Here is a 25,899-nt window from a genome sequence, read left to right on the forward strand (position 1 = left end):
TGGCCCTGGCCGCCAGCCCGCTGCCCTCGGGGCCCTTCCGCAGCCAGCGAGGGTCTGGGGGTACCTCCGTGCACCTCTGCTGTCCTTGGCCATGGGGGCCAGCCGGGCCAGGCCAGACTGCTGGGACCTCTGCTTGCTGAGGAGCTCTGAGTGCTTCCTCCTCCTCCTGTCTTTTTCTCTTTGCTGCTTCTCTTTTTGGCTTTTTTTTTTTCCTCTCTCCTTTTGGTCTGTCTTCTCTTTCTTAGTTCTCTGTTGCACTTTTTCTTCCTCTTTTGCTATTTTCCCTCTCCCTTTCCTTTCTCCTCTTCCATTTCTCTGTCACCTTCTCATCTGCATTTCTCTTTTTCGCTATGTCTCTCCTCTGCCCCGGGAGCCTTCCCCAGCGCTGTGCCCACCCTCCCCTCCAGCTGCAGCTCCGGGTGACGAGCGGGGGGGACCCCCCCACCCCCTTGGCGCCCCTCTCACCCCCTGGACGGGGGCTCCCCCAGCCACCCCCCACGAGGAGCTGACGAGCGCGGCGGGGCCGCCGCTGCCCACCCTCATCCCGGGGGGGGGTCCGCGCCGGTGCCCCGTCCCGGCGGGGCCCCGCGGGCCGCCCTCCCCCGGGTGCCCGGCCGCCGCGGAGCCGCCCCCGCCGTTTGAAGTGCGGGGCGGAGGGGAGGGGAGGGCAGCGCAGGGGCGGAGGGAAGGAGGGGAGGGCAGGGAGGGAGGGGAGCCGCCGGCAGCGGAGGCGGAGGGACGGGGCGCAGCCGCCCCACAGCCACCCCGCGCGTCCCGGCCGGCGGCAGCTCCCCGCGCCGCCGCCCCGGCGCCCCGAGCCGGCCGCGCCGCCTCTCCCCTCCGGCATGTTTTAAGCCCGACCCTGCCCGCTCCCCTTACGGGCTTCCCCTCCCGTCGCCGTCGGGTCTCATCCCGTTTCCCCCCCGCTTCGGTCCTTGCGCATCCCCCCCTCCCCTCGAAGGGCCGGCGGCTGGGGGGGAGCGGGGGCGGTGGGCGCCCGGGGGGGCGAGGGCAGAAAAGCCCCGCTCGACAGCATGGCGTCCAGCTATGCCCACGCCATGGAGAGGCAGGCCCTGCTGCCCGCCCGCCTCGACGGCCCCGCCGGCCTGGACAATTTACAAGCCAAGAAGAACTTCTCCGTGAGTCACCTGCTGGACCTGGAGGAGGCGGGCGACATGGTGGCCGCACAGGCCGACGAGGGCGGCGGAGAGCCCGGCCGGAGCTTGTTGGAGTCCCCCGGGCTGACCAGCGGCAGCGACACCCCGCAGCAGGACAGTAAGTGCGGGGACACCCCCCCCCTTCACCTTCCATCCCTCCCCGGGGCGAGGGGCCGCTGCGGCCGCTCCCGGCTCCGAGGGTGCCCCTGCAGGGAGGCGACCGGAGGAGCCGCCGGCCGGTCCGAGGGCCGGCTCGCCCCGCTCCCCGAGCCGGCCTTCCCCCCGTCCCCCCTGCCCTCGGCGGGGCCGGCACCCGGCGGCGTGCGAAAAGGCTTCTTTTCCCCCAGCCGCGTCCCGGGAAAGGCAGAGCGCTGAGCTGCTCTTGGCCGCCGTGCCGCGCTGCTTCGGGGGTACCGGGAGGAGAACAGCCCTGGGAGCCGCGGCGGGCAGGATCGGGCCCGGGGGCTGAGCCCCCTTTTCTGTCGCTTGCCGGGGGGCGGCTGAGCACGGGGCAAGGCGCAGCAGGCGGCTGAGCCGCCCGCCATCCATCCATCCATCCATCTTTCCTCCCGTCCCTCCGGCCCGTCGGAGCTGGGACCGGCGCCGCGGTTTGCGGGACACCGGGAAGCTGCTCGGGGGTCTGTGTGGGGACGGGACGATTGTCCGACGTCCTGCCCGGAGGGAGCATCGCGGCTCTCAGACGGCTCGAGGGTGCGTGCGCGGCTGCAAAGCGGAGCCGCCGATCCCTCCCTTCCCGAACCCCGCTCCTCCCGGTGCGGGCAGGGCAGAGGGTGCAGACGCTGCCTCTGAACATCCCGGCCTAACGGGTCCTGGCTTTGTTACCGAAAAATAGCCGTAAAAGAGCTGCCCCGCGGCTGGAGAGCAGCGCAGGATGGGCGCCGGCTTGCGCGGCATTTTCCAAGCGCCGCTTGTTATTTTCGAAGGGCAGCGCTGTCGGAACGGGCGAGCGGCGGCGGAGCGGGGTGAGGGGGAAGGTGAAAAAAAAAAACGAAAAGCGAACGAAAATTAGAATTGCAATTTTCGTTCGCTTTTCGTTTTCTTGTTTTGTTGTGGTTTTTTTCCACCGGGAGCCGCCTCCGAGCCTCTTTTCCCCGCGGGTCCGACGTGGCTTTCTCGGTATCCCGAAGGAAACCGGGCTGGGGAAGGGGCGGGGGGAGCCTTCCAAAAAAAAAAAAGCAGGCGCTCCTCGATCTTAAACCCGGCAAGACGTGTTCTCCGGGCGGGGAAGCATCACCCCGAAGCGGGTTTATTGCGGGAGCGCGGTCGGGAAGGGAGCGGTGGGTGCGCGGCTCCTCTCCCTCCCGGAGAGCCGGCCCGGGACGCGGCTGACGGACCGACCGCCGCTCGGAGATTGCTTTAAAAAAATTCCCTTCCCAGGACCTGGAAGAATACAATTTCTGGCTCTAAAAAGTGTATATTTTAGCAGGGACAGCAGTGATTGCCGCTCTCCCCCGTTCAGCTCCCTGTGCCGCAGCACTGCGGCCGGTGAGTCCCCCAGATACCAACAAATTGCGTAAACAACTCTTTCTTTTTTTTTTTTTTTTCCTTCTATTTCCCCCCCCGGTTTCGTTTATCATATTTTATTTGGACCCGATGCTGCCCCTTGCCAACTGTAGAGCTCTCCGGAGCTAGCTCGGTCAGCCTGGAGGAGAGGGGCTGTGTTTCCCTGATACCACCCTGCGCTTACAGCATGAAAAGGACCAAAAATCCCAGTCCGAGGGTGTGTTTCCCAGCTAGCATTGCTAAGCAGGGACCAAACTACACCTTCAGATAAATTAGAAGTTCTCTGAATGGTGTAAAAGCTTTAATGCCGTTGCGGTGAATTAGGAAGTTTGAAAAGTATTCTAAAGTAAGCAAAAAAAATAATACGGGGGATAAATTCTCCCAGGTTTATTGGGCAGAGCTGTCATCTGGGCTTTCTGTCTCTTTCCCTCATGCGTTTAGCAGATCCCATGAGCCTCCGTGCCTCAGTTTCCCCACGTATATTGCATATATTTTGTGAAGTGTTTTGCAATCCGTGCAGGAAAAGGACTGTGCTAGGCAGTGCAACTGAGGTGTGAGCGTTTCTCCGTGAAAAATGAGAGCTGGTTCAGTGGAAAAGCTAATACAGGGCTCAGTTATTCTCCGTGTTACTAAGAGAGAGAAAGTAAAAGCCGTTTGGAGAAATTGTGGAATGTCTCAAGAATACTAAAAATGTTCTGCCAACCTGGAGGAAAGTCCGCCAGTCTGTCACTGATTTCTGTCCCAAACTGAAGTGAAAAGCCAAATTATTGGTGCTATTTTTGTAATCTGAAATTAAGGGAAGGAGTTTGACACAGAAATGACAAAAGGTTTTATTTGGGCATTTGAGATTGAAGGAACTATTTCACCACTAGATCATTTGAAAGAGGTTCAGGAGAAAATGTTTCTCTTATTAAAAAGGAAAAAACAACATCCCTGGGAGTAGCTGTGACTGTAATATTTACGGGAGAACTGTCAGCGGATTAAGGAGCTGATTTTTCAGCGGCGCCGCGAAGCTGTCACTCTCATTGACTTTAGTTCAACTTGTAGCTCTGAAAACCATACCCTAAAAGCTGATACAACTCGCAGCAAACCTCCCTGCCTCTCCCGCTTAGCTGGGAAGACTTTGCCGTCAGAGTTCCTCTTCATTGCAAAACCACCTGTTAAGATACAACCGACTCGTGCTTTGGTAGCAGGGCTTTCGCTGACTCCGGCTAAAACTGGGATGAAAATGCTGGTCCCGGCTCATCAGAGGGGACCCCCTGAGCTTCCCAGCAACCAGCTCTTATTGCTGCCGTGCCCTTTGGGGGTGTACAGGTTCCCAGAGCCCATGGCTCTGAGCAGGGTTAGTTCTCCAAATCCAGAGCTGGTAAGCTATTCGCTTTTTTTTTTTTTTTTTAAAGATGGCATTTTTGACCTCTGCTTTTTCTGGTTGGTTTCTTTGAGTCTCGCTGTTGATGGCTCGTAAAATGATGCGGAGAAAACACAAGCAGCAAAAGAAAAATTGTTATGCTTGATTTCTTTTGTGAGGAATGACTAAACCCCGCTTTAGTCCAGTACGTGCACGAGTTCTGCGTATTGGAGTTATTACTGTCCTTTAATTTCTCTTCAGTGTAAAAGCGATGGCGCTTTGGGGGCCGTGCTTCTCTCCCAGGCTGGCAGATTACGGCGGGCTGTCAGGGCTGGTTCGCGATTAAAGCTGGGGCACAGGCTGCCTGCGGCTCCCCACGACTTCTGTCTCGGCGGGCATCATCACCCCTCGGCACGGCTGCTCCTTCCAAAGGAAGCACAAACCCTGCGGGGCGGCCGGGAGGAGGTGAGTGTCTTTGCTCGGGCTGGATCAAGCAGAGCATCTGTGCTGGCTTCAGCCCCCTCTTCTCAGGCAGCGGGTTGAGAGCACGAGGAAGGGCTTTCTCAGCCGGCACGTTGTTTAGTGGTGGATCTCGTTGCCACAGGATCTTACAGAGACCAGAAATAGAAATGGTTTCAAAAAAGAACAAGACCAGTTCAGGGAGGAGAGGGGCCTGAGGATGGCTCCTCACTGCAGCGGTGTGTGGAGGCAGCATCCAGCACAGGGAACTGCAAGTCTCAGAGGCTGAAGGATGAGCTGGGACAGAGATAGCCCATTGCTGCCTGGGCTTGTACCCTCTGCCTCTACTGGCAGTCTGAGACAGGATCCTGAGCTGAAGGACCTTTGGTCTGCTCCCACATGGCTGGTCTTTGTGCTTTAATTGCCTCTTTTTAATCAAAACAAGTGAGGTTGCTGCAGGAGTAAAAGGGTGTGTGTAAATAGTGAATTGTTTCTCTTTTTTTTTTTACCCTGATCCTGAGGTTGTCTGCTGTCCCCACCCTTCACAAAAAACCATACGCCTTCTTAAAAAGAGGTGGAAAAGCTCTGCCACTGCTGTGAAATGTGAAAAGTGATTTGGTGGGCTGCTGAGTGGCATGGAGGGCGAATAATTGTAGGGTTTTCTTTGCAAACCTTTGCTTTATCTTGAAGTACTAAGTGGCCCTTTTGTCAGTAAATCACAGCCCCTGTTCCCAGAAGATGCTGAAACTGTAGACTTGAGATGTACAAAGAATAGAAAGGGGGGTGGGGGGTGGAAAGCAGAGTAAATAGATTAAACCTATTTTATTCCTCTCCTGTCCTGGGTGGCTGATGGGCAAAGGCAGAGCCTGCAGCTGGCTGCTGCTGTCCCCAGGTTACACAGGGGAGCAGGGAAAGCGGCTGGTGCCCTTAACCCTGCGGGCAGCAGTGGGCATCCTGACAAGGTGCGGCCAAGGAAGACTTTCCAGAACCAATCCTCCTCTTCCAGCAGCTGATGTGGAAAAATTGAGGATCAGATCAATATTATTTTTAAGGCACTTGCTGTTTATGTTATCTGTGTGAAAAATACAATGGCTTGCTTTTTCTCGCCGGAGTAATCTTTACGGGTGCGAGTTGTACTGCGCGTATGCTAGAGGCTTCTTGCAGGAAGAGTGACCGGTGCTCGCTAGAGTAAAGGTTGAGTAACAGACATAACTAACACAGAGCAGTTGTTAGAAGTTTGATTAACTTCTTTCCATTTACGTTCCTTGGGCATATCTATTTAATTTCACTCTCAGGCTGGCTGGTGCATGGTTATTCCAGCAAGTATCTCAGTGCTGGATATTTTACTTACATCCCTGAATCCTACAGTTTGAAGTGGAAAAACATTTTGTATTTTTCACATAAATTTCTAGAGCTTCTGGATGCAGGCAAAAGATGGAAGTGTGACCTCATCACAAAGTTGGAGTCTTGAAAAAAAAAAAAAAACCACTAATAAAGGCAGCAAAAAGCAAACACAAATGGACAAGTACTGTTATTAACAAAGAAAAAAGAGCCACGTGAATTTGGAGGAGGGAGCTGACTCAGTTTGCGAGTGCTGGCCACGCTGCCTGCCTTTTGACGGGCGAAACTAGACTTTTATTTGTTTGTGAATTTCACTTTTTTTGATCATAATCAGTTTTGCTTCCTGGTTCTCATGGGCTCATAATTTGCTGATGGTATTTGTGTTTTCAATCCATCCGCACAACGCTTCCAACTTTTTAATTTGAAAAAGATTTTGCTGAAGGGTTTTACTTCCCCCCCCCCCCACCTTAATGTAATGAAAACATTTCCATGAAAATTAGATTTTGAAGTCTCTCGTAAAACTTAAAGGTTTGGTCTAAACTGCTAGAACACTTTTAATGAACATCAACTTTCTGTCATCTGCACAGTTTCCACTACTAGCCAGTCTATTTTCCATCTTTTTGGTGATGTATAAAGCGGTGATCGCATGGGAAAATATTATCTCAGGGTTAATTTGTGCAGTCCTTACTCACACGAGTCATTGCGTGCAGTTCAATGGAGTGCTTATATGTGTGCCAATTGATGAGTAGTAGCGTTTAAAGACTTGACCAGCGGCCGTGAGCCAGGCAAAAAGGTTTTTTTTGGGGCCGGTGGAATATTTCTGCACAGGCATGAAACAGTTTTGCTGTCTGCATTCAGGGCACGATCCTTTTGCCTTTCGGCAGAGGTGCAACGTGCATCAAAATATGTGACGTTAGGAAGCCTGGAAGGAAAAAGCAAGAGCATGGACAGAGCATGAGGGGCTGGGAGAGTGGAGTGTTTGACAAGGCAGACACAGAATTACAGGGTCATCATTCCTTAGAGGATATATTCTTCCCCCCCTCCCCAGTAACTGAGTTTGCTCCTGTGCTTTTTGACATCACCAGAATGGTTTGATGGGGCTATAGGTGTTTATTCCTGTTTGGAAGTTGTTTATGATATATTTAATAGTTTTTGAAACTCATATTAAGTAGCCCGGAGGGAGCTGTGCTCCTGCTGGGCCTCCGTTGCATAATGAAGTACATCACGAGTATTTACCAAGTGTCACAATATTCCAGGCTTGAGCCTCTGTTTCTGGGGAGGATGAATCACTGCATTGCTGGTTCCCCACCCTACTCGCGTTTCCTAAAGGAGGTTTGGATTTCGGGGCGGATTATGGAGATGTGGAGTGAGAATCATCACAGCCTGGCTGGAGGAGCTGTTGTCCAAGGCTCTGATCTGACTTTCTGTTTGAGCTGTCCTCGCGGCTTTACCCGCAGGGCACGGCGAGGGTTCAACTTGTGCTCGGGTGGTGGAGCGCAGAGCATAGGTTTTCAGTCTGATTTCCCCAAGAAAAACCTGTTGTATGGTCGCCGCACGTGGGAAATACCTTCTGAACCCGCTGGCTGCTCTGGTGGGAGAGCAGGGAGCTCAAAGGGGTGTGAATTCCCAGTGGGTTTTAGGGCAGTCCGGTGGGGTGTGGAGAGGGATGCTAGCGGTGCCTCCCCCGAGGGGGAGATGCAGCATGAATTCAAGCCCTTACTAGCTGCTGGAGAGCCGGCGTTGTAGGCTGTGTCAGTGGAAGCTCACGCATGCACAGACGCGGGTGCCACCAGCCCCACAGCACCTGTCTGTAGGTATTTGTCCTTTGTCACCCTGCGTTGTGACTGCAGCACCCTTACAGCCCAGGGTCTGAGGGTCCTCCAGGGCAGTCCTGCAGTTCTTACTCCTAGATTTGCTCTTACCCTGCTCACGTTTGTCATTCACACATTGATCTGTAAACCCTTGGTATGGACCTAACCTGCCGTTTCCTTTCCTGCGCTCTTTCTGCTGGACCCACTGGTCTCTACCGTGTGGCCCTGGGAGATAAGGTGGGGATGGGAGCTCAGCAGAGGTGCACTGCATGTCTGCTGGGACTATGGTGGCGTAATTTTGGGAGAAGTTTCTTTCAAACAAGAACATCTGGAGGGTGCTGGTTGGGAAGGGAGCAGCGGTGCCAAAGCTGAGGGCTGAGGGCCACCTCCTGCAATGGAAAGCCTGGCATCTGCAAGGATGGGTCTGCGAGGGCCAAAGCTGGGAAGAGAGGCCTGATGAGCAAGCCAGTGAGCATCTATTTCAGCTTACAAAGCTTTCTGGGCTCCTGTCTCACGTCCAGAGGCCGAGAAAAGGTTACGCCAGTGTTTAAAGTGCTATCCCAGACAGTCTGGATTAGTCGTGCCCATATGAAGTGAACGTTTGCCTTGGAGTGGCAGTCCAGGACCTCCTGGTGCTTTGTGTTCCTGGAAGGGAAGGGTAGAAGAGAGGTGAAGGGAGCCAGTTGTGCTGTTAACAAGTCGCTACATCCTATTGCAGCGTCCAGTTCATATTCAACCCAAAATTTCCCCCATTTCTGGCTAGAGAAATTTTCCTACAGGAGAGACTCCAGCCAGTCAGCAAGACTGCTGGGCAGGGCAAACGTCCAAAGAGGCGCTCAGGATCTGGCTAGGACCATCTCCACGTCTTGATGAGCTGCTCAGGCAGCAAAACTGCTTTTGCACTGAGAGCTGGAATTCATCAGGAGCCTGGGGACATTGCTTCTTGCTCGGAGCCCACCAGTGGATGAACCTCTCCTGTGGCCTCCTTGACCAAAGTAAAATCAAAAGGAGAATGGCACCCAGTTCTGAAGGGCACCAGCGGTCCTAGGGTCACTGGGGACAAAGCGGAGTGCCTGGGGGTGCTGGAGGAGAGTGGGTGGCTACAGAAGGCCGCATCCAAGTAGCTCCCAGCCCTCTCTTGTAGCCAATGTAGATGCTGGACGAGTCAAGGTTGGGTAGGTTTTGAACCCATGGGGACCTTTAGGAGTCTGCTGTTTGCTCTGGGTTTTGTTGTGTTTGTGGCTACTGAATGAGTGGTGGGTGAGTTGGACTGAGCTGCAGCTGATGTGCCAGCAAAGCCGTGAAGACCTGCTCAGTGCTCTGGAAATTGTCCTGTTTTTTGGAAGCGTTACCAATACGACCCACGTTTGGAAAAAAAGTCACACTAGCAGCTTTGAAAGAGCCGTCACTTCCCTGCGTCGGCTCGGCGGAGTCGGGGCTCTGCGGGGATGGATTGGACTTTAATAGGGAAAAGTGCCTGAGCCGTAACAGTGAAAACAGAGTGTTAATGCTCCGGGCCTGGTGCTGCAGAAAGGGCTGCCCTTGCGGTGGCTCTGCAGGCAGCTCCTGTCCCCGTGAAGTCTGGGCTGGTTTCCCATAAAGCTTTACAGCACTTTCCCCACCCCATCGCTTGGAATGCCGGTTCCACTTCACACCCATTATCCTTCTGTGGCCTGCACAGCGTCGCGTTTCCCCCTGGATGGGAGGTGCAGAGCGGAGGTTTGTGAATCCAGCACCGAGGTCCTGCTTGGGATGGATGACTCCCATGCTGACAGTGCTGGAGAAAGCTGGTGACTAGTCTGTGTCTCTTTCCCGAGCATGTTTGTTCCATTTAGCACTGGGAAGGCTGGCTGTAGACACAAGCTGGTACTGCAACCTGGCCGCTCTTGAGTGCTTGAGGTTGTCAGAGCAAATGTATTGCTGATTTGCAGTGAGGGGGGGGGGGAAAAGCTTTCAAGACCAGTCCAGAGCCCAGCTCTGCATCCTGCTGCCGTCACTCTGAATGCTGATGGGAGGCTGTGCCTCTCCGTGGGTCAGGGGTGGGGAGCCAAGGTGGTGGTGGAAACACAGGTCTGGATTTTATGCACACACACAAGGCAGCCTGCTGGGGAGGGCAGTTGCCTGCTCCAGGTGTTCCCCAGGCAGTGCAGGGCTGCTCTGCTTGGGGTACCGCAGGGCAGGGTTTGTAGGGTGTGGCGTTCGCTGGTGCTGGGAGCAGCCTGCCCAGAAAAGGCTTGCACCCAAAAGCTCAACTGAAACGGCAGGGCTTTTTTTCCTCCAAACGTCAGTAGAGATGGCCCAGTAGGATGGCTCAGCCTGTCTTTTATTGCTCCAAAATGCTTTAGAGTCTTGGCCATAGAGTCTTGAGGTCTTTTTTTCTGTATACTTGCTGCCATAACTTGACCGAGTTCACCTTGCCATTCCTCGGTTTTCCTACCCATATCACTGGGTACAATCCTGGCCCCTAATTTGGGGCTTTGAAATCTGCTGGATGTGTGTTGTATGAGAGCTTGGCTTTAACAGCGGTTCAGGAAGATTCTCCTGCCTCTGCATCGCCCCCAGCAAATTGCTATTTCATCTGTCTATGGAATCGGCCACCTTCTGTGTTAATTAACTGATTAGCATTGAGGAGATCCCCTTCTATGAACTGGAGCAACCTCCAGCAAGTTTATTCCTGCAGGGAACCCACCTTCTGCTCAGGTGCTCCTGAGTGCACCCCGTGCCCTTGGGGCGAGTTGTGTTTGCCACGTGAACCCGTCCATGGGGCAAAACAGTTTTTGGTGGCAGATTTTTGTGTGCCGACGCGGATCTCCTGAACGTCTTGAGATGCTTGGACTCTCCACAAACCCAAAGGATGCAAAGAGCAGCACGTGCTGGTCAGCTGTAAGGTCCCTGGAGCGTTTGGCGACAGGCAGTGAAATTCCCAGCGGCTGGTTGGGATGGTCACGCTCTTTTTCTTGGGTATAGCCTGGTCTTGAAGGTTTGGCCAAGAAGATCTTCACTTACAGTTTGTTTCATTTGGACAACTGCTGATACGCCTCATGGAAACTAGCTAGGGGAACTGCTCGGGAGTAAGTGCTTGCGACGCATTGCTTGTTTATGATTTGTTTTTCATTGTTTCTCCTTAAAAAAAATAATAAATCAGCTAATCAGTAAAAAGAAACAATCACCTGTGATTTAGGAGGGGGAATCTCTCATTGTAAATAATAAATTGGTGTCGGGAGACCAGGCAGACAGAATGGTTGATGAATATCCTCCAGGCTGAAAGTTGTTTATCAAGCCTGTTTGAAGACTTATGACTAACAAGCTCATTTACAGAGTTTGGAGTCTGTTCATGAACCGTTCTCCAGCTGGGAGGATGTGGGAATCATCAGAAAATGTATTCACAAGTTACTCGATCATTTAAAAAAATGATCAAACAAACAAAGACTGGTTTTTGGAAGGGAACTGTAAATTCCTTCTCCCCCCCCCCGCTGGGTTTTCTGAGGCATTCCCCTTAGGAAAACGACGGGCTGGAGAAGAATGAAGAACCCCACGTCGCTCACTAATGACCTATTTTGGTGCTAACCCTTCCTCTGAATGCCCCGCCACCAGCCAAGCCCTCCAGCTGCGGGCGAGCTGGTCCTCCCCGGGATGTGCTCCGCGAGGTCTGATCACAAGCACCCGACAGGATGGATCCATCTTGTCTCCAACAGTGACTCCCAGTGGGGAACTGGGCTTGCTGGGGGACATGGCTGCTCTTGCTCCTCTGATGAGCTTACAGAGCAGATCTCCCCCACGTCACATCCCAGTGCTGTGTCCTGTAAAGGAGGGCAGCACGGGAGCCGCTGGTGTCAACCTGCTGTCTATAAAGGGGGATGAATTCAGCATAAGGAGCCTCCGCTGGAGTGCTGTGGCTTCATGCCCTTTGCAAATCTGCTCGTCTGGCCTTGAACCAACTCCCCTGCTCAATGCAAAACACCGCATCTGTATGAGGAGAGGCACATGTTTTTCACCCCCAGCATCTCCTGTAGTTCTGCCTTGTTTGTGAAACATCCTCTCATTGTGCTCAGCCGTGGAGAGAGCTCCAGGTGGGCTCCATTTGGGCAAGTTGAGGAAGATATGAACTGGGTCAAAAAAAGTCCAGAGAAGAGAAGCAGTGAGGAGAGCTCCAGCATCCAATTTAGGAGGGAAGAAGAGGTGCTTAAGGTCAAGAAGAGGAGGGTATAGACTGATCTCCAAGCCCACATACTTCTGTTGCAGCAAGGGAGATATAAGAGTGAGGCGGTAGGGAAATCCTCCCAGGTCTACTGAGGACAGGGAGACCCTGGAAGAGGTGGTGCAGGGGTGCTGTGGAGACCCCAAGCACAGACCTGATGGAGACTAACATGTGATGGAATAAACAGTGTAGAGCTCGTGCTGCCTTGGGAAGGGAGTCCTTCACCCAAGTTTCAGTGTCTGTGTGACTTCAGTGGGAATGTGCCTGTGTGCTTAACCCCGTGTTTCACCTGTCCTGGCCACCACAGTGGTGCTGCCTTCAATTTTCCCCCGCTTTCCAAGCAGGTTGCTGTGTTGTGTTCAACTGGGGTTCCTGTGGGGCAAGAGGGACCCATCCAGCTGAGGGAAAGCATGTGGATGGGCAAGGGACATGGTCACTGGGGGTGACCCACTGCTGGGAAACCAGGCAACAGATTTCCTAGACGTGACTTTTGGCTTGGGCATTGTGGGCTGGAAGTAGCTGGTGTGATGGAAAAGACAAACTAGTGTGTGATAAGCAAGAAAACCACCCTGGAAAGCTGCCCTTCATCAGTCTGGGCAGGTTTGTGTCTGCCTTTGCGAATGCTGCGCGTGCCTCTGGCCAGAGATAGTCTGTGTCTGGAGGAGGTTAAAGCGAGCAAGAGAAGAGGACACCTTGTTCTCAGAGGGTTGAAGCACTCTGTGCTGAGTCCCAATTTTCTCACCAGTGGTAGTGCCAGGCTCTCTGTTCCCCTGGCCCCTCTTGCTACAGCCCCAGCGCTGCTCTCCGGGCATCCTCGGAAGGGCTCTGCTCTCTGCTGTGCTTCCCCGGGCTCTGCTTCTGCTCGTGTGACATATCGCTGTCCCCCTTGAGCCATGCAATGCCGAGAGTCATTCCAGACACTTGTGAGGATGGATTTGAATCCCCATTTCTGTGACTCTGTAGGAAGAAGACTTCTTTTTTTTTTTTTTCCTCTCTTTAATCCATCAGAGAAAGGTAGAACCAGAGCCAGTGGCTGAGAGCAAAAGCCAGACGTGCATTCAAAGGAGGTAGAAAACGTGTATTTTTTAACTGTGAGATGCTGCATGATCACTAGAATAAGTGTGAAGGAGAGTGTTGGCTTCTCCATCCCTGGGTGTCTGGAAGCCCTTTTGGAAGAGCTGCTTTTGTCAGCTGTGAGTTATTGGTTTTGCTAGCCAGGGTGACTGGGTGAAACGCTGTGGCTGGGTCTCGCACAGAAAGCGGCACGCTGGAGAGCTGGGCTCTGGCCGTGGGACGGATGGACGCGCTGCAGCATTCCTGCGCGATTCGATGTCAGGGGTATTCCTGCCAGGAAATGGGATCACGGGACCAGATGGAGAACGCAGATCCACTCGGTGTGAGTCTGTTTACAGGTCTGAACCAAAACATGGCGAGAAACAAAAAAGCAAAGCAATGTCCTCATCTCTGATCATAACTCAGGCTCTTATGTGAACCAGCTGCCACGCTCATTTATAGGACAATCCCCTCTCCGAAATCCCGCTGTTAAGAATAGCAGAGATAGGAAAACCTCTGCAGAGCTTCGAAGGGTGAACATCAGACACGGGAACAGCCCAACTTGCTCTTGTATTTCGGGACCTCTTCTGAGTTTACTGCGGCTCTGAAGAAAACAGGCTGTTGCATGAGATTTCTGGTATTTCTGGCCAGGTTGAGAGTCCGTGTGAGCGGTGTGTCTTGTAGTCGCAACGCTGTCAGCTTTGGGTAAAATGAAGAAAGCAGGGAGAGCTGCAAATCTAATTAATGGTGGGGAGGGGGATAAATGTGTTCAGCATCCTCGTGGGACAGAGGGGCTCCGAATTGGTAGGGTGGGCTCCCTGGGAAGGTCGGAGATGGCTGTGTGGGGCCGGCACCAAGGAAAGGGAGCAAAAGGGTTTGCAGGGCCATCACTCACCGCCTGCGTCTGCACTCCCTTTTGCGTCCACTTGTCACCAGCTGGGGAGGAACTCGCTGAACCGGGAATGGCTGAAGAACCGCGGAAAGGCGGCTCCCAGGGAGCATTCATAGCATGAAACCCTGGTCCTCTGCTCCGCCGCCGAGCCCATGGGGACAGGAGCCTTTCTCCACCCCGCCAGGCTGGGCATTTCCCAGCAGCGATGCTCAGTGCTCGTGGCCACGCTGTTGGTCAAGGAGGATGGAGGCGCAGAGGTTTCCAAATGTGCTTCGTTCCTAGAAGGGACATTAAGTAAGAAATGTGCAGAGAAATGGTTTGGCAAACGGTTTGGTTTGGAGGAATTACGCTTTCCTTTGGTATGATTAATAACGGGGATGGGGGTAAGAGATCAAAATAATCAAACTCCTTTTAAAACTTTGCTGGGCTGAGCCGTGTTCAAAACTCAGTCCGGGTGTGAAAAGTCAGAAGGTCTCTGAATCTGTCCCAGATTGACTCCAGGCAGGGTTCAAACTTCCAAAAAAGTCCTGGCGCCTCCATGAGCATGTTAAACCTCTCCCAGGCAGAGCCGTGGCCGCGGCTCCGGGGCGTTCGGCATCTCTGCGCAGTGCTGGTCATACTTCGCAGCTGAACCGGGTACTAGGGGAGCCCTGTCTATGCTACAGAGAGCGTCCCTGGAGACCACCATCATCTTCACCAGGTCCTTCTGAAAACGTGGCTATCCACTGCTGTGATCAGGCAGTACCACAAGGCATGGATGTGAGTAGGGTTATCCTAAACCAGCCGTGACGTGGCTGGATTTTGCTGCAGGCTGCGCCCTGGCTGTTAATCCTGCTTTAGGGCAGCATCTCTGTAAAGAGGAAAATTCTTGCACGCCCGGTGTGCAAGAGAGAGGCAGGTACCTCCTGGGGGAAATGCCCACCCTGAGCCGAGCTGGTCCTGTTGCTTGTTTTGAGAGAGTCGAGAGGATGCTCAGCCCACTGGGGTCAAGGATGTTGTCGTTAGCTGATAGCAGAAGCCGCTGGGGAAGGAGTACTAGACTTTCCTTTAACAATGTCGACAGTAGGGCACCTTCCTGCCTACAAATGTAGCCAGGCACCTCGCGGGTGAATTGCTTCTGCATTGGGAAATGCAGATTCTGTTCAGCTGCAGCAGGCAGGAAATTTCTGTCAGTTCCAGCTGGAAGGGGGAAACCTCCTCCAAATTAAAGCAATTACGGAGAAGGCAGATGCTTTGGGTAAATACTTTGATTCTGTTTTTCATTTAAAAGCAGCATCTGTGTTGGGGCGGGGGGAAAGATTTTATAAGCCTCAAAATGGAAAGAAACCACTTTGACTTTTTTTTTTTTTTATCCCTCCTGAATTTGTTTGCTAAAACTTTTAGAAGCCCTGTTAGAGGTCAGCTCCCAACAGGCTTTTAAAGTAGAGAGCCGAAAGCCATGGGTTGCTGCCAGTGCCCAGTGGTGCTGGGGGGTGATGCTGCGGATCTGGGGAGATGCGGAGGGGCTTTTCTGTAATTCTGGTGCCATCTACTGGTGTGAGCCCAGGCTGTGGCAGCAGGGAAGGGGAGGGAAACACGTGTGGATGCTGTGGTGTGGCCGGGGTCCTGCAGGAGCGTGGGCTGCTCGCCCTCCCTGCGCAGGGCACGGGATGCAGTCGGTGCTGTGCTCCCCAGCGCCTCAGTCTCCGCTTTCTCCTGGTTTAATAGTTAAAAGGGCTGGAGCAGCTGTACCGACACCTGGGGCTCAGGCTGCCCAGTCTGAGCCCTGGGTGCTTCCAGCTCTGGCCTTGCTGAGGAAGGCGAGGGGATGTGATGGGATGGAGGGAGCCGCTGGCAGTGATGCTCCTGCCGCTGCGCACCTCCAGGCTGTCCATGGAGTGGTCGGGACTGGGCTCTGCCGGGCTGGGCTCTGCTGGGGCTTCCCTTCGCTTTGTCAGAGCAGCGACGTGCTCTGGTCTGTGTTCTCGGGTGTCTGTAAGAGTTTAGGCTCACCCAGCTGCTCAGTCTCTTGCTGCTAGCAGTAGTAATGCCTTTTTGCTTTCACTGAGCCACCAGGTTTTCAGGAACATTGTAGTCACAGTTCCTGTTAAATTGTGGTCAAAATGGGCCAACAACTCAAAAACTGCCAGGGGGATCAGAGGCGAAGCATATGTCCTGTTGTAAGCGATTTCTCTGGAAAGCCAGCTGAAACCAGCTGGGGAAGCTGGGCTGCCCCTTTGGAAGGCACCTCCGAGGGGTTCGGTGCCCAGAGCAGCCCGTCCGAGGACACCGGCTCCTGTCCGGGTGCCCGGCTCCCGCGGGAGGCTGGTGTGAGCTCTGGCCCGCAGCTTCTCCTCCGTCACTGCCTCTCCCCTGTCACACGTTGCACGTTGGCTTTGCTGTCCCATGGCTGGGCCAGCCCTGTGTGGCATGTCCCTTGGGAGAGGATGTCCTCTCTGTTGTGGCTGCTTCAAAGGGCTGAGGCCCGTCTTTGATTTGCTTCGCTCTAGCATGGCAAGCCGTTCTCTGAGCAAGACACGGCCTGCTTTGAACTCAGCCAGGACAGGGAGCAAGGGGAAGAAATCTTCAGTGTGGTTTTTGGACAACCTTTCCCAATTTTTATTTTATTTTGTTTAAAGGCAAGAGCCACGGCAGCAGACCTAATAGCTGGAGAGCAGCATCTCTGCCATGCAAATATACTCTCTACTCTAGCAAACACAGAAGGTATTACCCCTTTGGTTACTATTGGTAGTAACTTTTTAAGGTGCCTGGGTTTCAAGCCTTAAAACTTCCCAGGCTGATTTTTCTTTAATGATTTGAGACAAATCAAAGCCCTTGCTGTATGAAAATGGGAGGCACAGAGAGTTTTTGGAGACTGAAAGCTGGAAAGGCTGATGCTTGGGTACCGGGGACCTGTAGGAGAGGTTCCCCCCGAGCTGCCAGGGCAGTTGCAGGGATTTAGCACTGGTTTGGGGCAGGCTGGCCTGTTTCAGCCAGTGCTGGTGGAACTGCTGGTGGAGCTACAAGGCAGATGTGTGGTTGGGGTGGGTATGGACATCCATTTCTCTGGGCATGGCTCCGGGTGAGTGCAGCAGCAGGTCTCCCGAGGCAGGCAGCGAGGATGGGACTCTGACTTCGGCCACAGGCTGGCAGGTAACCAGGGACAGATACAGCCTGTGCACAGGGGTGAGGAGTTTTAGTATTTTATTCCCTCTGTGCCAGGGTGATAGATCCAATAAAACTGCCAGAGTGACTGCAAAACAAATGCCTGAGCAGCAGAAGAGGTTTGTGGGAGAAACCTGCATGTCGTATCACAGCCTGGGCTCAGCAAGCAAGGGGGCTTGAAGTCATCTGTGCATAAATGATAATCATCAGGAGTGCTTTTGCCTCCCCTGATCACGTAAGGCAAGATCAGAGTGCTGTTAGCCAGACTGAAATGTAGTATCTGTTTTAGTAACCCATCCATCCTTCATCAGAGATGAGGGGGTGATTTTTCCAGCTTAAAAGGAGCTTTTCATCTCCAGCTCCCGCAATCCTTGTAATGCTGGGAACAGATTTGGTCAAAATAGTTCTTGGGTTTAATTTATGTGAAGACTCGGGTTTTTCTTCCTCTTGGTTTTGATTCAGGAAAGCGCCTCTATTCATCAGGGACACCTAAACCACCCGCGCAGTCAGAGCAGTGTCTGAGCTGGGAGCGGTCTCTGCGCCTGCTGTGAGCTCGGCGGGCGCTCGCTCAGGAGCGAGGTTTGATACGCTCCTTCCCGTCAGACCTTGGGAAATAAAACACGATTCCGATGACGTCAAACATCGTTTGACGATGTTGGCTTGGTCTCACTGTGAGTCTCTGTGTGAGGAAAGTAAATCTAAAAGGGCTTTTTTCCCCCTACGAAAAGCTCGGAGAGGACTGCAGGGGCTGCCCTGTCGAAAATGCCATCTGACTTGTGGAGCAAGTTGCGGTTGCCTCGAGTTGGGCATTTCAGCCTGTAGTTAGTGCCTGACTGCAAGTGGCTGGAGCATCAAAGGGCTCTGCGGATGGCTTTAGCTGTCACACTTCAGCTTTTAAAACTGGGCCAACTGGCTAACGATAGACCGTGACTACCAGGGCACCAGCTTTTGCCTGGGTCGCTAACGGGGCACGTGGAGCCCTTACGGGAGGACGGTCGCTTACCGCATGAATGTGCCATGCCGGTAGAGCGGGGGCAAAGTCCGGTCCCGGCGTTTCTGTGTCTCCTTGAAGGAATATGGCTCTTAATTTCTTTTTTTTTTAATTATTTTTTTTAAGCTTCAGATTCTGGAGTCATGTGAAAACCTGGGGTAAAAAAAGTACATCTCTGGCAGTGTGTGTAAGTCAGAAGGATGAGTCCCAGCAAGCTTTGAGGTTAAGAAAAAAAAAAAAGCAGAAGGTGCCCCAAGAGAAGGCACAGCCCGTCCAGAGCCTGTGTTGATGCCGGTTTCCCGCAGAGGCAATCGTGTGATCCCGTGAGAGTCTGACTTAGGGTCTGTGAACATTTAGGTTGGTCCCATCGTGGCTGCTTCTGCTGTCCGTGAACGGTGCTGGCTGTCACAGCTAAAGCAAGGCCATCCCCTCTCCCCCAGCCCGATAAAGGCTCACAGACACGCTTAGTTTTGAGACAAGTGACAATTCCCGGGCTTGCAGGAGCAGGGGTTAACTCAAAGGCTGCAGACGCTGTGCAGGCAGCTGGGCTTTACAGGCACTGGTGCAGTGCATGGTAACGCGGGGCAGGCTGCAGTGGCGTGCAAAAGGCTCCTTTCTCCCCTTTTATTTCTGTTATTACTGTGCGAGTCCTGTGAATGGTTAAATATCCTGCCAGGGCAAGGTAAGCGAAGGGTCTCTGCCCAGCGAACCCCAATCTTTGTAGGTGTGCTGGAGCTGCGCCTCTCTGACTCAGGCTGAGGAAGGGAGCAGCGAAGCAGAGCGCGGGGACGGGAGCGTTGTACAGCTCGCTGAGGCGGGGATTGTTTCTGGACCGAGAATCTCCGTCACTTTATCCAGGTTAACTCGAGGCAGCGCTGGCCCGGCGCAGGGGGCCAGGTGACAATCCTTCCCTGCCCCAGGCGTACGCGCTCTCCCCAGAGCGTGGACATGATGCTTGTCTGCAGCAAACACCAGCAAGGTTTCCCGACTCTGAGGTTTCCTTTTTTCACGCGCTCAGCAAGCCGCCATGGAAAGAGGTTTGAAGGCGTGGGGAGAGGGGTGTCACCAGCCCTAAACCAGGCGGCAGCCTCCCGAGTCCCCCGTCCCCCCGCCGAACCGGCAGCTCGCGCCGAGCATTGTAATCGAGCGTGTTTGCAGCCTTTTACGGGGCATAATCTGTTGTCATCGAAGCCGATGGCAAATTCCGTACTTTCTGCAGCTGACGCTAAATAGGTCTTTTGAAGGTTGTAATTTCTCGTTTAACCGATGCCAGTTGCAAATACTTTGTGCTAGGGAATAACCCCTCAGCGCCAAATAAAATACAGTGGAAGTCTGTGGCGTGTTTTTCAGCGTATTGTTAGTTACAGCCCTCCTGACAGAGCACATTCTATGCCGAAGATAAATGCTTGGGAGCCTCTTGCCAATTTATGTCCGAAAGGGCTTTTCTTGGATGTCCTCTTCTCTGTGGAAAATGCTTTTCTGTTTTTCCAGCAAACATTTAACGAGCTGTGCTTAAAAGAAAAAGAGGACCTATTTCAGGACCAGACTGTTCTGCTTTAGTTCTCTCCGAGCTGGTTTGTGGCTCTTTGGGTGCTCTGATCTTTGTTACACCACGTTGCATGGCAGTGGTCTTTGCATAGCAATGTGCATGTTCCAGGACCTGCACGGGGGATGTCTCGGTCCACCCAGCACTGCTCTATAGTTGTCCCTCGTGCCCAAAGTTGAAGGGTGTTCCCAACTGACCCATCTCAGAAAATCCAGGCTCCGACCAGGCTGCAGGTACAGAATCACAGAATCAATCAGGTTGGAAGAGACCTCTGGGATCATCGAGTCCAACCATTGCCCTGACACCACCATGTCAACTAGACCATGGCACTAAGTACAGTTGTTGGCATGTTAGGACACTGGATTCCCATGCTGAGATCTCAGTCTTTCCACTTGAATTGAATTTCTGTGACCAAAGGGGGAGCCTGGAGAGCTGGTGTGAATGGCCTGGGGCTGGTCAGAGGGATGTGCCTGCAGGGATGCGGGCTTACAGTGGTCCATGGCCAGGAGCTTTGTGTCTGGCTGCTCAGGGCTGCTCACCAGTCCCGGCTTGGCATTGCTGCCAGTGCTTCCAGCGCTTGGCTGGGACCTGAGGCTAGCAGGAGAAGGCCTTCAGCCTGAGCTATGGTGTCCATCACTGATGCACCTCTCCGGGAGATGTGTGGAGAGCTGCATGAGGAGGAGGAGGGAGGAAGCCACCTCTGATGGAGGGTCACCTGCACGCTCACTAATGCATTTACTCCTGTGATCAAAGAGGTTGGTGAAGATTTCCTAAGTGAAGCCAAAGGCTCTCAAGGTTTCTGTGAGCAGCCAGGAGCAGCTGAGCCTTCTTTCCTAGGGATGAGGTGATTTTAGAATCCGCTCAAGGGATGCTGTTGGTGGAGCAGAGTGTAAAGCCCAACCCACAGCTGCTTCTGTCTAAATCGACCCAGACATCCAGGCCCCAGGATGATGGTTTGGTAGGTTGCTGAGGCAGAGGGAGCCCCTACGCCGCAGCAGTGGGGCGATCCGGGGCCCCGTACAGGCGATGCTCAGTGCTCACCCACCGTCACACGGCCACGGCTGTGGCTGACCCAGAGGGGACTGAGCTCGAGCTACAGGAGCTGTGTGCTGCCTTGGCCTGGGTAAGCCTCGGCCCAGGGACATGGTGGTGCCCATCAGCTGTCGGGGTGCCATTACACCTTGCTATGAAGCCCCATTAACCTGAAATAAATCCATCTACCTTCATTTATGAATCAAAGCCAACATTTTTTCTCTCGAGGGTTAAGAGCAGAGCCAGCACCGATGTGGAGCCTCACTGTTAGCACTGATGATGGCTAGGAAAGGTTGTCAGCAATACCCACAAATACATCAGCCAGTGTTTGCATATGCAACTGAAATGAAATAGCTGCTGTGTACCTTTATACCATATACTGAAAGTGTTTTAATTACTTGCTGTTAATTTATTCTCCATGTTGTGAAACTCAACAGTATGAATGGCACAACTGTAATGTGAATGCATCCCACTTCAGGTTTGTTTTGAAGTGATCTGGTTTTTGTCTGCACCCCTGTAAGTACAGGACTACTAGATGTGTTATGAGCAAAGAGAGTGGCACAAGACGTCCTCCAAGAGTGGGATGTCTAAACAGATGGGTGAGGCGAAGCGAGGAAGGAGACAGAGGCGCCGAGAAGCAGACTGGCTTGCTCACAGTCGCTTAGAAAGCTGGAGCCGGGGAGTTTCCCTGACTGCCAAATCCCACCCTGCTCCTCTATCTGTTGGCCCCAGCTTGGCTTTTGTGCTGGTTTTGTTGCCATCTCCCAAAGCTCTTCCCCCAAATACAGCTTCACTGAGAGCTGGGAGCACAGCGTGGGCTCCAGAGACGCGAGTCTGGCAGAGACCCGATGAAGTCGTGTCGTCAGTGCACCTTTCCCCCAGGGCAAGACTGAATTTGCACTTGCTGTTTGACCTGCACCAGTCCTGACACACGTTCCTCTAGCTCGTTTGAAGGACCTCTGATGATAGAGAAATCTGTATAATATATGCTAATGACCCCCATGAACTTGAACCTGGTGGAAGGTCATTTATGGGTTTCAGGAGGGCTTTGATCTGGAGATCTGTTCATCAGGAGAGGGACTGGAGAGGGATCGTTTTAAACCTACACTGATGTACTGTGTTGCGTGTGGCCCGGAGGCACAATATCCTCAAACATCGTTGTTTTTCTAGTGAAAAACATCACCCGGCTCCCATAGGTTTTGTTCAATAGTTTTTTTTATTATTTGGAGAACTTTTTTTTACCAGGTTATCCATTGCAATTCATGTTCAAATATCAGTGTTTCTTGGCTTAAAAATACTTTCTACTCTACTCATTTTATTTTTACTTTAATTGTTAGTAAAAATGGACATAATGAAATAACCAGCAAATGATTTTGCCAGAGTTGATAAAAAAAAATAAGATGTTTTCCTAGGGGAAAAAAAAAAATCTGTTTAAAAATCTCTGATTAAACGTAAATGACATTTCTGGACGTGACTGACACTAGGAAGTTTGAAAAAATGCCCATGCTAACGGGCCAGGGGACAGGAATTTTCTGTATGTGACAGGCTCTGTACAAGAAGGATGCAGCACTGTGCACTCGGCAGTGCAGCTTTGCCAATGTGTCTAGACAGCCCATCTCCACGGGGGAGAGAGAAGCTGATTTCTTGGACCTGCTCCATCCGGGGCTGCTCCAATGAGACAGGACCACTTAACCAGTCTCCTTTATCGATGGAGACTTTGCGTCCAAGCTTTGGGGTTGTGCTGAGCTTGCTCAGCCCTCGTTGCGTGGTGACGGGTTGTCTGCATGAAGGGATTTGGGGTCCTGCAGCTGGTGGGATGTAGCGGTTGGAGCAGGGGGGATGGGGCGCAGCACGGGTGCGTCGTCGTGTTTCTCCAACCGTGCTACCTTGGGTGAGCCGTCAAGTCTTTTGCTGGTTTTGAGATACTCCTCTGTTAGGTGAGGATGTGCCTAGTCTGGCAATGGATGCGATTCATTAGCTGGAGCTTAAAGCCTTAAATTCTGTTAAATTGTGCTAGAATGGCGGGATCCATCTGCTGTTCTCTCAGTGCTTTGTGGCTGAGGTATCCTGCATCCCCGTACAGATCCCCTATATTGTCTGATCCTCCAGGTTAGACTATCTGACATTTCAGCCAGATTAAGGGCAGCAATAAGCAGATATCCTATAATATATTCATCACCTGGAGGCAAAGATTATTACTGTGTTAGGGATTGTCGTTTCCAACATATCCCTCGTTTGCCCCAATTCGCAGGGGCTCTGACAATCGTTATTCTGCCTCCTCTGCTGGGAATGGCGCTTTTCAAACTGCAGTGAACTTTGTGGAAATACAGAGGTTTCCATTTTTCAGCCTTTTGATTTAAAATCTCTAGATGATTGTTTGACTCTGGCAGGGAACCATTCAAAATACATTCCAAAATATTCATCATTCCAGCAGGCTAAGAAACAAAAGATGCAGCAATTTATTAGCTAATGTGAAATGCATTCGCCGTCCAGAAGAGGCTAAGGATGGAGGTGGATCTGAGCCCGATTTCCCTTCACATCCCGCAGAGCCCGTGGTCCGTCCCATCCGCCCTCCTGTTGTGCTGAATGTCCCTGTGTCCAGCAAAAAGCCCCCAGAGCCCAGCAGCAGCCTTGTCCCTCCTCCCTGTCCCCTGGCCTTAGAAGAGGTTTTCACTGTGGACTTGGGAAGGAGAAAGAGTTGTTTTGAAATGGCCCTGCATGCTCTAATCCCTTTGCCTCCCGTAGCGATGCGGGATGTGAAGGTCCTTTATCCCCCACCCGAGAAGAGCGCTCCTGGTCAGGATGCTCAGCCCTTGGAAGAGGCAGGTGGGCTGGATGCTGACAGCCAGGCTCAAGTTCTGTTATTTCTGGATCTCGGATGCCATCGTTTTTCCAGTCGTGATCAAGAGGGACCCATAAAATGCATTAGCGGTCAAAATCTGGATTTCTAAGCGAAGCTCTGCAGCAGCTCCGGTTCAGTTCGCTTGGTAGGGGCGATGGCAGTGGTGGTCTGATTTGGTGGAAACACATTTGTTCTTGGATGCTAATGAAAGGGGAGCGCAGCCTTCGGAGAGCTGGTTTCGATGTTCTCGCCGTCGTTAGCGCTTCCCCTTCTCCCTGCCCTTGGCGCCGCGTGGTCCTGGCACGGTTGTTCTGTGCCACGCGGTTTGCAGTCCTGGATATTTCAGCAATTAAACAGATGAAATATCCATTGCGAACAGCGTTCCTGCCTACCGGCGGGGCCAGCTGGCGCGCGCATCCCCCCGGTCACTGTCTGTCTGCTCGCGCGGGTCCTGCGTACCGAAAAACCCGCGTCCGAGTGGATTTCCAGATCCAGTCGAGATGGGGCTGTTCGATCGTGGCACTTCCCAGCGGCATGGTGGGCCTCCGTGGGGACCTGGACAAGCGGAGACATTCATGAAGCCGCTCAGCTTGAGTCAGTCTTTCCTGGCGCGGGCAGGAGATCGCTGGGTAACGTTCGCAGGCTCTCACGGCTGCCACGGCGTTTGGAAATGAGCCAGCTGAAAGGCCTGAAATGCCAAGTGGTTCATCTGCAATGTATATATGGACTGATAAAAAATCCCCCCAAAGCAGCCCTTTTCTGTCTTGGCAAAACCCTTTTTTTGTTCTTTCTTTGTTCTTTCTTTTACCCATATCTGCTTCTTGCAAAAATATCTCTCATTTTCCCTATTAGAAAGTTTCGCTAGCTGAAGCTCGTAGGGATTTTTTGCCACTTTTTTTAAATATAAGAGAAAAATTTAATAACAGCGGTGTTGCCCAGCCTTCAGGCGGGTGTGCAGTGGGAGGGGGCCTGCAGGGTCCCCGCTTCGTGGCTTCTGGCTGATGCATCCCTCTACGTGAGTACTAACAGGGAGGCTCAGCCTTCTCAGTCTGTGGCCATCAGAAGAGCGTGGAAGCGGTTTCTGTCTGTTTTGGTTTCAGGGACTACTCTGAGGGCTGGAGAGACCTTGAAAAGCCTGGGGTGTACCACCCTGGTGCAATATTGTCAGCCTTCTGCTCCTGGCTCCAGTACACCCCATTAACCCCTGGCCCAAGCACTAGCACCACATCGTTCTTGCTCTCTCCCAAGGACTCCTTCCTGTGGAAGGAATCAAAATCCACCCCACACTTGGTCCCTGCAATGAGGGAGTCTCCCTAACACGTTCTGTATTTTGTTAAAGTCTTGTCCCAGCAGCTTGGTGTCGAAGGGCATATTGATCCCTGAGACCTGAGGCGTAGGTGACACTTGTTTGTGATTTCGTGTCCAGCTGTTGGTCTGTGGGTCACCTCTGTACGTAAAGAGAAAGGGGATACCAGGTAAATCAAACAGGAAAGCAGGTGAAATAATAAGTGTGCCTTTTGTATAACCGTATGGAGCTCGCTGCAGGGGAATATGAGCATGGAAAATAGATGAACAACCTGTCCTTGCCTAATTGTCGTGACAGCTGTTGCCACTGTCTTGGAGGCAGCCGGTGGTATCCAGGTGGAGGTGGATACTGGCCTTCCTGGTGCACCAGTCTGCTCCTGCGGGGGAAGTCCTCATTACGTGGTCAAGCTCAGAGCAGTATTGACTCTTAAGAAGAATACCCGTAGCCGTTGTGCTGGTTTGGGTACACACCACGTGCACGTTAGGGTTAAAAGGGCAGCGTTACACAACTCAGCCTTTGCAGAAAGGGCAAGAAAGGGTGCTGGACTGGAGAAAAACGTTATCTGGAAAGAACTAGGGCAGGGAGGGGGCCAAGAGCGTAGAGAGGCGGCTTTGGAAATGAGAAAATACCGATGGAGCAGGGCGGGTGTTAGGAAGTTTGATCTTGGCTGTGTGAGTGCCGTTCCTAAGATGAAACATCAGGACACATGGCATGGGAAGGGGAGCTGATGGGAAGAGGATGTGGGCGTTGGAAGTCATACCCCTGACCTTGGAAAGCCAAGACTTTACGTGCGTTCAGTGCTGCCAAACACGCTGATCCCAGGTCTTACCCGAGAATAAGGAAGGGGCTGTGAAGGCTGAGGTGCTCCAGCTCTCCAGGGAGGGTCTGGTGGCCGTACCGGCACCAGTGGCTGGACGTCATTGCGGAGGAGTGCAGCGCAGGGAAGCACAGACCCGTTGTGGATATGATACCTTTGGGTATGGCGGTGGGGTTTGGCCGGCAGAGCTGTGCAGTCGCGTTTCTGCTCCTCTGTCACGAGTCCAACGCTTCTGCGGCATCAGGCTGCCCTAATGAGGGACTCGGGGGGGACTACAGCCCCTTGGATCCTGTCCCCTCCCGAGACTGGTAAATCCACCCCGCTGGATTGCCGCCATGGTCTGGTGGTTTGGTCTCTTTGTCAGTTACAAAGTGCAGTCTCACAGAAAGAACACGATTTGCCGCTGGCAGGCTTTTCAAATATGTGTTTGCTTTTGAT

The 25,899-nt window shown here is 52.9% G+C and overlaps 1 protein-coding gene across 2 annotated transcripts in view; it reads left to right on the plus strand.

The window, feature by feature from the left end:
• The first annotated feature begins 844 nt into the window (after nucleotides 1-844).
• PRRX1 (paired related homeobox 1) overlaps nucleotides 845-25,899 on the plus strand; it is a 38,541-nt gene continuing 13,486 nt past the window's right edge. For both annotated transcript variants that reach the window (XM_068416974.1, XM_068416975.1), the window contains exon 1: nucleotides 845-1,275. In XM_068416974.1, coding sequence (XP_068273075.1) covers nucleotides 1,035-1,275 — 241 coding nt within the window. In that variant the 5' untranslated portion in view covers nucleotides 845-1,034. The remainder of the gene's footprint in view (nucleotides 1,276-25,899) is intronic.

The sequence above is a fragment of the Nyctibius grandis genome, chromosome 21 (assembly GCF_013368605.1).
Source record: "Nyctibius grandis isolate bNycGra1 chromosome 21, bNycGra1.pri, whole genome shotgun sequence".
Classification (NCBI taxonomy): Eukaryota; Metazoa; Chordata; class Aves; order Nyctibiiformes; family Nyctibiidae; genus Nyctibius; species Nyctibius grandis.